Consider the following 11,726-nt stretch of genomic DNA (forward strand, 5'->3'; position numbering starts at 1 on the left):
TTCTGTTTTTTTTTTTAAATCTAAGATTTTCCTTTCTTTTTAAATTATACAAATTCCTTTTAAAAGCTTCTTTTTCTTTTTTTTATTTTGGGGCTTATTTTTTTTTTTTTTTATTTTAAAAAAAACTTTTTTCCTTGGGTTTTTTAAAAGCAATTTTAAAATTTTTATTAACCTTTGTTAAAAAAAAGAAAAATATATTTATTTCATTTAACCCACATGGTGTTTTTTTTGGGTTTAAAAAAAAATGGGTTTTACAACCCAAGCTTCACACCCATTGAGAGTGTTGGTACCACTATATTTCTACATTCCCTTCTTTGCCTCCATAGATAAAATTTTTGTCTCCACAAATACCTCAATGTACCACTCACCTTTTTCCTTCATCAGTTCTATGATTATCCTCATCCTTCATAAACCCATCCGCTGACACGTCAACTCCCAAATATCTGAAAACATTCACTTCTTCCATACTTCCTCTCTCCAATGTAATATCCAATTTTTCTTTATCTAAATCATTTGATACCCTCATCAGCTTACTCTTATCTATGTTCACTGTTAACTTTCTACCTTTACACACCCTCCCAAACTCGTCCACTAACCTTTGCAACTTTTCTTTAGAATCACCCATAAGCACAGTATCATCAGCAAAGTAACTGTGCCAACTCCCACTGTAGTAGGACTGGTAGGCAGCAACCACCCAGGAAGCACTACTGTCCTGCCAAGGTAAACCAAAAAGCCTGTAATTGTTTTACATGATGGTAGGATTGCTGCTGTCTTTTTCTGTTTCATAATCATGCAAGATTTCAGATACATCTTGTTACTTCTACTTACACTTAGGTCACACTGCACATACATGTACACGCTTTATATACACGCTCATCTGAGTTTTCTTTGATTTTATCTTAATAGTTCTTATTCTTATTGCTTTTCCTTTTATATCTGTGGGGAAGTGGAATAAGAATCTTTCCTCCATAAGCCATGCATGTTGTAAAAGTCAACTAAAATGCCTTGGAACAATGGGCTAGTAACCCCTTTTCCTGTATAGCCTACTAAAAAAAAAGAAGAAAACACATTACTTACCTTAAAATATTTTCATCTTAAGCTTACAGTGAGCGTGAATATACTTATTGTAGGAAGTCTTAATAAATGAAGAATGGGTATAATTGAAAACTGCTGCATTAGTGAAATGCCCTAAAGTGAAACAGTGTAAAACAGGGCCTGCCTGTACTGGGAGAGGCAAGCATCTGCAGAAACAAAACTGGCTGATATTCACGATATACTGCAGTGCTGTATAACCTTGTGGCTTAGCGCTTCTTTTGATTATAATAATAATCAGATATACGTGTGTATAGTATTCAGCCCAACTAGGCAGCATATCAAAAACTTAGTGATAGGTAACCTGCAAAGAAACTAGCGTATGACATAGTACTGATCTTTAACATGACAGAAAAAGAATGTTGTTAGTGACAGCAAACAGAACTTTTTTTTGCTCTTTAAGTCTTGCTGAAAGGAAGCCATTTCATCAAAGCATTGGAGAGGGCAAGAATGCTAAAAATGTGTTTGCCATACTAATGCTAACAAAACTTTTCCATCTTGATAGGAACCAAGCCATGCCATAAAGGGTTTCTCTACCAAAATTATCTCTTCCTTTTGTACTCTTCACTTTAGCTACCTTATTGAAGTGACCGCTTTACACCAAATCCCTAATCTGAGTTTTCACCCTAGCTGTTTCTCATGATTCTTGCTTTTCCTAGTATATTGGCAGATGGTCTAATCTTCAGAACACACATGACTTGACTTAACTTTGGCTGTCTCCTCACCTCCTATAACCTAACGTGATATTATTTTTTTTTTTGATCACTTGCTATTTGTTAATGGTCCAGGATAGATCAAACATTGTACAGTTGTAATTTATGGTTCATGCATTAGTTGTGAATTAATGCACCTCTGGTATTGTAAGTTTTATTATTTTGATGCAGTAATTGTGTTAAAATATAAGTCGAGTTGGCTGAACTCACATAAGAGAAGAACAGCAAGTTATTTATATTTTATTCATTTGATGTATTTGTTGGGTAATTCATGTTTTTAGTACATTGAGTTAGGGAAGTTTTATACTCACGTATTTTTTTTTATTATTATTAACACATCGGCATTTCCCAGCAAGGCAGAGTGACCTGAAAAGAAGAAACACTTTCATCATCATTCACTCCATCACTGTGTTGCCAGAGGCATGCCTATATTATAGTTAAAAACTGTAACATATCAACACCCGTCCTTCAGAGTGTAGGCATTGTACTTCTCAAGTCCAGCTTACTGGTTTCCTGAAACCATAAATATTCCTTTGTTCACACTCCAACAGCATGTCAGTCATAAAAGTCATACGTTTTCACTTGCTCCTGTCAAACATGCTCACACACGCTTCCTGGAAGTCCAAGCCCCTAGCACACAAACCTCCTTTACCCCTCCAACCTTTCCTAGAACAACCCCTACTCTGCCTTCCATCCACTGCATATTTGTATGCCCTCCCAGTCATTCTATTTTGTTCCATCCTCTCTGAATACCCAAACTGCCTCAACAACCCTTCCTCTGCCTTCTGGATAATACTATTAGAAACCCCACACTCCTTCTAATCTTCAAGCTATGGATTTTCTGCATTATATTCACACAGCCATTGCCCTAATAATGAATAAATGCAGCTGTTTATCAATTATTTATTGATACTTAAAACTAGTGTTTACTGTAATTTTATAAGAGACAGTAGTTTTTACTATATTTCAACTTTTCAGGCTTCTCTGAGAGGAAAGGTGTCAGAATTTGATTCTTATGTGTTGTTCCTGCACAAAAATGCCATCCAAGTGTTGGTGCCAACAATTGGTCAGCAGCTGACTTTATACTTGGATAGCAGAAGCAATAAGGATAAAGACACAAAGTCTCAGGCTCAGAAATCATTACAAACAATGGAAGTGGACGAGGAGAAACCAGCACCTGAATTTGAATTTAATGAACAGGTTGGTAAATTTGATTATTTTTGGTAATAAAAATACAGATCATCTTTATTAAGAGTGGATTACTGTAATGTGTCTGAGCATTTAAATGCTTAGTGATGTTGAAAGTGTTTTATCATGATTTTTCTTTTAGAATAACCATAGTATTATTGTTTATTATTTTGCAGAAAATATAGATATTATAATCATTATACAGCATACTAATCATATAATACAGTGTTACGAAAAACAATGAATCTGTATTGGTCATTCAGCACGCTGTATATCCGGAAAGTGACTTCCAACGAAACTTTCTCCATTAGAGATACTAACATTTCTTCTGTCTGTATTACAATAAACTACTGTGTAATGTGTTATGTATATTTTTTTTTTTTTCAACAAGTCGGTAGAACCTCAGTTGTCGAATGGACTATTGTCGAACAAATCGGTTTTCGAACCGATTTGTTAGATTTAGTTTTCACATGTCGTCTTGGTTGTCGACCGACAATGCTCGGATCACGTGATCACCAGACAGTCCACAGTATGGGCCTCAGTCAGTATAGTGACTAATGCACATGGTGTAAACATCTCTTGAGCTCTTGCTGTGCATCTTGTAAAGGTGAAAATAAATGGTATAAAATACCGACACAATGGAAGCATAAACACATATGTAGTTTAATGTGATCCTTTATTGACAACGTTTCGCCCACACAGTGGGCTTTTTCAAGTCACACACAGATCTACCTGGGGTGGAAGGTAAGGGAGTATTTATAGTCAGGTTCAGAATGTTGAGGTCAGGTGGAGAATGCTGCATCTGATGATCTACCAGGTGGGGTTATAGAGTCTTGGGTAGCTTGGCAGGGGTATTGGACAAGTTGTGAGTAGACCTTCTGCAGTGTTCTATGTTCTTATGTGGGATAGCGATGAAGAAGTTTCTTGGCGAGTGGTTCAGCTATGTTATAGAAGCCGTTGTTCTGGTTGAAATTGTTGGTTATAGAGATAAGCGATGATTCCAGGATTCTTCGGTATTGAGTGTTGTCTTCTGTGGTGATAAGTCTTGAGTTTCTGTAGTTAATTAAATGGTTGTGTGAATTGCGATGTTGTACACAGGCATTCCTTGTATCGTCAGTCCTGCTTGCGTATTGGTGTTCTGAAATACGTGTTTGGAGGTCTCTTGATGTTTCGCCCACATATAATTTGTTGCAGTCATTACAAGGGATTATGTATACCCCTGCAGAGGATGGAAGCTTGTCTTGTCTACTACTGGTGATGTCCTTGATGGTTGTGGTTGTGGAGGTAGATACTTGGAATGATGTATTGGAAAAGATGTTGGAAACATGTTTGGCAATGGAGTTGGTGGGGAGGACTATGTATCTCTTCTCGGCAGTGTCTTCTCTGGGTGTGTTGAAGATGTTTAATGTCCGCCGTCTGCAGTCTCTGAAGAAGTGACGAGGATAGTGGAGTTTAGAAAATACTTGTTCAATTATAGTGCATTCTTCCTCAAGGAACTCATTGCTGCAGATTCTGAGTGCGCGCAGGAAGAAGCCTATAATTACACCACGTTTAGTTTTAGTGTCGTGGTGAGAGTAGAAGTGGAGAAGATCGTTTTGGTTGGTTGGTTTTCGATAGACTTTAAAACGAAGTTCATGGTCAGTTTTGCAGAGAAGAACATCAAGGAATTCTCGCTAAACACCTCTCCAAACTCTTGGGCACTATCAGTCCAGCACATCTCCAACACTCGGGTGATCTTCTCAGTCGCATTCACAACATCAACATCAGGAACAAGAAACTTTCCAGCCTTGACGTAACTTCCCTATTCACCAAAGTACCTACTACACAAGCCATCGATCTGCGCAGAAAAATTGACGATTCACTTGATCTTCCTATTCCAGCCAGCGATTTCATCGACCTCGTTGAACTATGTGTCGGCTTTACGTGTTTCTCTTTCTAAAATCACCTCTTTCAACAGACTTTTGGTCTACCCATGGGCTCGCCACTCAGTGCCGTCCTGGCGAACTTATACATGAAACATCTGGAAGCCAAGCGTTTCTCCACCATTATTCCTTCGACTGTCACCTGGCTCCGTTATGTTGACGACATTCGCCTCATAACTCCCAGGCGCTTCAACGTTCAAGCTCTCCAAGACAAGCTCAACCAGGTCAAGCCCTCAATCCAGTTCACACTTGAAGAAGTCGACAACACTCTTCCTTTCCTTGATGTTCTTCTCTGCAAAACTGACCATGAACTTTGTTTTAAAGTCTATCGAAAACCAACCAACCAAAACGATCTTCACTTCTACTCTCACCACGACACCAAAACTAAACGTGGTGTAATTATAGGCTTCTTCCTGCGCGCACTCAGAATCTGCAGCAATGAGTTCCTTGAGGAAGAATGCACTATACAGTGGATCCCCGCATAGCGATATTAATCCGTGCAAGAGAGCTCATTGTTATGCGAAATTATCGTTATGCGAAATTATCGTTATGCGAATGAATTTTCCCCATAAGAAATAATGGAAATCAAATTAATCCGTGCAAGACACCCAAAAGTATGAAAAAAAAAATTTTACCACATGAAATATACATTTTCCTACACACAAAGAGAAGGATACATGCACAATAGTAGAGTAGTACATGCACAATATATATTGTGCATGTACTACTCTACTAAATGAAGAATAAATGACACCTTTATTGAAGATGCAGCAATGACTGATGAGACACTGTGTCCTGGGAGTGCCTTTTCCTCCTGAGAACTGTAGGTCCTGTTTGGCATTTTCTTCCAGAACAGGCCTTATCACACTGTGTATGCCACTACGATTCTTAAATCTCTCAAACCAACCTTTGCTGGCTTTAAATTCACCAATATGAGCACTAGTTCCAGGCATTTTTCCCTGTTCACCTGGGTGTTAGTCGACTGGGGTGGGTTGCATCCTGGGAGACAAGATTAAGGACCCCAATGGAAATAAGTTACAGTCTTCGATGACACTGACTTTTTTGGGTTATCCTGGGTGGCAAATCCTCTGGGGTTAATTGTTTCTTGGTATTCTCAATAAGCCACACCAACAACAGTGCTACAGCAGCAGCAGACTGTACTACAGCAGCAGCAGACGGTACTACAGCAGCAGCAGCTGACGGTGGTACAACAGCAGCAGCAGCTGACAGTGCTACAGCAGCAGCAGACGATGCTACAGCAGCAGCAGACGGTACTACAGCAGCAGCAGCAGCAGACGGTACTACAGCAGCAGCAGCAGCTGACGGTGGTACAACAGCAGCAGCAGCTGACAGTGCTACAGCAGCAGCAGACGATGCTACAGCAGCAGCAGACGATGCTACAGTAGCAGCAGACGATGCTACAGCAGCAGCAGACGATGCTACAACAGCAGCAGACAGTACTACAGCAGCAGCAGCAGCTGACGGTGGTACAGCAGCAGCAGCAGCAGCTGACAGTGCAGCAGCAGCAGCTGTACCACCAATAGTAGCGATGGTTGATTGGGGTTTATTATACAACCTGGCCAGCTCGGAGACACGCACTCCACTTTCATACTTATCAATGATCTTTTTCTTCATCTCTATAGTAATTCTCACCCTTATTGCTGTAGGGTTGGCACTAGAAGCTTTCTTGGGGCCCATGGTCACTTATTTTGCAGATAAAATCACCAAAAACACTGTAATAATACGAAATGTTCCGATTGTATGCTTGGATGTTACCGCGGAGGCTGGCTGGTAAACAATGCCACCGGCGGAACATGTGAGCGTGGCTCAGGCCGCACATAGAAGCGTCTCAGACGAACAGCATTGAGCGGGTTTTTTAGCGGTATGCGAGGCAAAATCTTGGCGATAAAATGTAGCGGTATGCGGATTTAACGTTATGTAAGGCCAACGGTATGCGGGGGTCCACTGTAATTGAACAAGTATTTTCTAAACTCCACTATCCTCGTCACTTCATCAGAGACTGCAGACGGTGGGCATTAAACATCTTCAACACACCCAGAGAAGACACTGCCGAGAAGAGATACATAGTCCTCCCCACCAACTCCATTGCCAAACATGTTTCCAACATCTTTTCCAATACATCATTCCAAGTATCTACCTCTACAACCACAACCATCAAGGACATCACCAGTAGTAGACAGGACAAGCTTCCATCCTCTGCAGGGGTATACATAATCCCTTGTAATGACTGCAACAAATCATATGTGGGCAAAACATCAAGAGACCTCCAAACACGTATTTCAGAACACCAATACGCAAGCAGGACTGACGATACAAGGAATGCCTGTGTACAACATCGCAATTCACACAATATTTAATTAACTACATAAACTCAAGACTTATCGCCACAGAAGACAACACTCAATACCAAAGAATCCTGGAATCATCGCTTATCTCTATAACCAACAATTTCAACCAGAACAACGGCTTCTATAACATAGCTGAACCACTTGCCAAGAAACTTCTTCATTGCTATCCCACATAAGAACATAGAACACTGCAGAAGGTCTACTCACAACTTGTCCAATACCCCTGCCAAGCTACCCAAGACTATAACCCCACCCGGTAGATCATCAGATGCAGCATTCTCCACCTGACCTCAACATTCTGAACCTGACTATAAATACTCCCGTACCTTCCACCCCAGGTAGATCTGTGTGTGACTTGAAAAAGCCCACTGTGTGGGCGAAACGTTGTCAATAAAGGATCACATTAAACTGAATATGTGTTTATGTTTCCATCTTGTAAAGGTAATGAAACCAAAAGTATGAAATTCGATGGAAAACTTACGGAATTACGCCATCACGAAGTTAGCGGTCTCGGCGATATTTGTGCATCAGAGATTTCGCCTACTTTGAGCCCTGATATACTGCACACACTGACCATGCAGACTCATTCTCTCACATGTAGGCCTACCCACTTTCTCCTGCAAGATTTGAAGCTGCTAAAATTTTGCCATTAACTCTCCTCAGACAGGTAAGAGGCAGTTAAATTTTCATTTACTGTGCAGTATATCAGTTAAGTCTTCATTTACTATTCATTTTTAGTTTCCACATGCTGTATGGAAGGAGGAGGAGGTGCGGGATTACCAAAACTGTTGTCCAGAGGGCTGAGGAAGGGTTGTTGAGGTGGTTCGGACATGTAGAGAGAATGGAGCGAAACAGAGTGACTTCAAGAGTGTATCAGTCTGTAGTGGAAGGCGGGGTAGGGGTCGGCCTAGGAAAGGTTGGAGAGAGGGGATAAAGGAGGTTTTGTGTGCTAGGGGCTTGGACTTCCAGCAGGCATGCGTGAGCGTGTTTGATAGGAGTGAATGGAGACAAATGGTTTTTAATACTTGATGTGCTGTTGGAGTGTGAGCAAAGTAACATTTATGAAGGGGTTCAGGGAAACCGGCAGGCCGGACTTCGAGTCCTGGAGATGGGAAGTACAGTGCCTGCACTCTGAAGGAGGGGTGTTAATGTTGCAGTTTAAAAACTGTAGTGTAAAGCACCCTTCTGGCAAGACAGTGATGGAGTGAATGATGGTGAAAGTTTTTCTTTTTTGGGCCACCCTGCCTTGGTGGGAATCAGCCAGTGTGATAAAAAAAAAAATGCTGTATAACTTTATACATTATGTAGTAGTTAGTACATTATTATTTATAAATTATTATATTGTCATTTTTCTGGAACTGATTAAGTCTATTTACATTATTCTTTATGGAAAAAATTGGTTTGGTTGTCGACCATTTTGGTTGTCGAACTGGCATTTGGAAAGAATTAAGATCGGCAACCAAGGTTCCACTGTAGTATTCTATGAGAGGCACTGTTTACTGTATTCTTTTATATTTGCAATTTATGTGAATATAATAATATAACTGGTATGCTGTTTAGTAAGTTCCCAGCATGAAATTTTAGAATATTTATCCAAGGCCGCCAGCATATAGTAGACCACCTACGAGCTACTTCATATAGCATAAAAACCTTGTAGTCTAGAGGTTTCAACAATTCATGCTATACTAGATTAAAAAATATTGTAATGGCATCCCAAACATAAGTTATGTTGAATACCATAGGCCTTATGTGTAACTTTCAGTGAACAAAGCAATAGTAGCTAATGTCTATATTTTTGCCATATTTACGGAGAAGCAGTAAGCCTGTAGGGGGTCATACAGCACTTCTTAGAGAATATGAAATAATCAGGCTTGATCCCTGGAAGGAAGGGTTGATCCATTTTTTTTTTATCAAGTGCCCTCTCACCTACATCAAGGCATCCTCCATGAAGAATATACAGTACATATTTTTCCATACTTTTTTTTTTTTTTTTTTTTTACCTTCTGTGTTTGCCCCTTTGTCTGTTCTATGACTTGGTAATAGATAAATTAGTGTAAATATATTTAAATATATTTCAACACTGCAGGAACTGTATGTGAAATGTGGGGACGTAATAATTCGTCCCTTTGATCATCTTCGCATACAAGTGACCGTAGATGCTTCAGATGTTCAGCATCAGCGTGTTGTCTGCAAACTTATTACTCCTGTCATCCCAGGATTTTCTGTTCCTCCACTTGAACAAGAAGATGAAAAAAGGGAACAGAAAGTAAAGAAGATGAAAAAGAATTAGTTTAAGTTACTATACAAATTTAAAAGATTATGGGAGATATACATTTTCACTGTAATTAGAAATTTGGATAATCTAAAGTTGAAGCATATTAATACTTATGTATTTATTAATTTTTTCTTGAAGACTACTTTTTCCATTTTTTTTTTTTTATATTTTTAATACTGACTTATGTAGAATATACAAAAGTTTTAATTACAGTACTGCATTATGAAATGCACTATTTTCCTCCGAGTTTGAACATACCATAATATGAAAGTACAAAGGCTTATATTTTTTATTGTGCTTGAGCAGCATTAAACCAGTTTGTAAGTGATAAATCAATAGCCAAGTACACTATGGCAATTTTATAAAGAAAAACTACTCAAAACTTCTTTGTCAAAAACTTTGCAGTATTTACACTTTTGTACAAATTATTGTAAAACATTTGTGTGAGGTGAGGAGGAAGCAGGCATACTTGGCTTCAGTGTTTTTAGGCACACATTTAATACCTATTAGAATGAAAAAACATTTTCTGTATCAAGTCTGAGACTACCTTTTAATAGCAGATAATTCTGAAATTTCTTGTGAACCATTTTTTTCATTTCTGAATAATCGGCTGACTTCAACTTTTTATTCAACACATTGAAATTCTTCAAGAAAATTAGTGAAGCAGCTTTAGATTATGGGATGCTATTAGAATAATTATAAGTACAACTGACTGTTAATTAACATTGTATTTACATTCTTAAAAATGGCATGCAAATAAAGAATCATATGGGAAAAAATAGGGTTACTTTTCTTAGACCTCCTAAAGAAGCCAAACAGTTTTGTTTTTAGATATTGAAATTGTAAAAAAAAAAAAAAAATGTAATTATAGGTGGATGCAGTGGTGTTATATTTAATAAAATACTTATTGCTACAAAAATACTGATATTTCTTACCTTAAATTCTGGTTGCTGGTGTATGTTAATGATTTTAAAAGGGGTACAGAGGGATGGTGTGGCCCTCTACTGGTCTGAGTTGGACGAGTGGATGGCTGAGAGATGGCTTGGAAATCAGCTCATCTCCCAAAATTAACCACACAAACACATTAGAGGTATATAATGTTGGTCCAGGGATTGAGCAGTAAAGTTTTAATAGCTAATCAAATTACAGTGGTAATGAACTGTTTACATGTTTATAAGTAAAATAGGTACCTGGGTGTTAGTCGACTGGTGGGTTGCATTCTGGGGATAAAACTGACCTAATTTGTGAGAAATGCTCTGCATAACAAGGGGCTTGTCACTGATGTCATATATGGTCTGTATACTTTGTACATGTACTTGTAGAAATAAAGATATTACAATTATTTGAAGTTGATCACTATAAGACTACTTATACAGCCTCTCCTCACGTAACGATGGAGTTCCATTCCTAAGACCCTGTTGTTAAACAAATTCGTTGCTAAGTGAGGAGCATACTACAATTTTAGAGTTTGTGTCAAACATCTTTGATATTGTTGTAATGTCACCTTTGCACCATTTATAACATTTCTGGTATATTTTTAAATGTTTGTACAGTAGTTTACTATATATTGTAATAAACAAAATAGAGGAAATAAGCTCTAATATACATTATTTAGGTATGCATACTGGTCAGAGAGCCCATTGCAAGTCTGAGTCATCAGTGTGTATATATATATATATATATATATATATATATATATATATATATAATCATAGAATTGATGAGGGAAAAAAGGTGAGTGGTGCGTTGAGGTATATGTGGAGTCAAAAAACGTTATCTATGGAGGCAAAGAAGGGAATGTATGAAAGTATAGTAGTACCAACACTCTTATATGGGTGTGAAGCTTGGGTGGTAAATGCAGCAGCGAGGAGACGGTTGGAGGCAGCGGAGATGTCCTGTTTAAGGGCAATGTGTGGTGTAAATATTATGCAGAAAATTCGGAGTGTGGAAATTAGGAGAAGGTGTGGAGTTAATAAAAGTATTAGTCAGAGGGCAGAAGAGGGGTTGTTGAGGTGGTTTGGTCATTTAGAGAGAATGGATCACAGTAGAATGACATGGAAAGCATATAAATCTATAGGGGAAGGAAGGCGGGGTAGGGGTCGTCCTCGAAAGGGTTGGAGAGAGGGGGTAAAGGAGGTTTTGTGGGTAAGGGGCTTGGACTTCCAGC

The 11,726-nt window shown here is 38.7% G+C and overlaps 1 protein-coding gene across 1 annotated transcript in view; it reads left to right on the forward strand.

The window, feature by feature from the left end:
• Positions 1 to 10,518, forward strand: part of LOC128684720 (exosome complex exonuclease RRP44-like) — a 74,161-nt gene extending 63,643 nt beyond the window's left edge. Inside the window, exons 14-15 of the mRNA XM_070104605.1 lie at positions 2,694 to 3,005; positions 9,371 to 10,518. Of these exons, the coding sequence (XP_069960706.1) occupies positions 2,694 to 3,005; positions 9,371 to 9,574 (516 nt within the window). The 3' untranslated portion in view covers positions 9,575 to 10,518. The remainder of the gene's footprint in view (positions 1 to 2,693; positions 3,006 to 9,370) is intronic.
• The last annotated feature ends 1,208 nt before the right edge of the window (positions 10,519 to 11,726 follow it).

Source organism: Cherax quadricarinatus, chromosome 5, assembly GCF_038502225.1.
Source record: "Cherax quadricarinatus isolate ZL_2023a chromosome 5, ASM3850222v1, whole genome shotgun sequence".
Lineage (NCBI taxonomy): Eukaryota > Metazoa > Arthropoda > Malacostraca > Decapoda > Parastacidae > Cherax > Cherax quadricarinatus.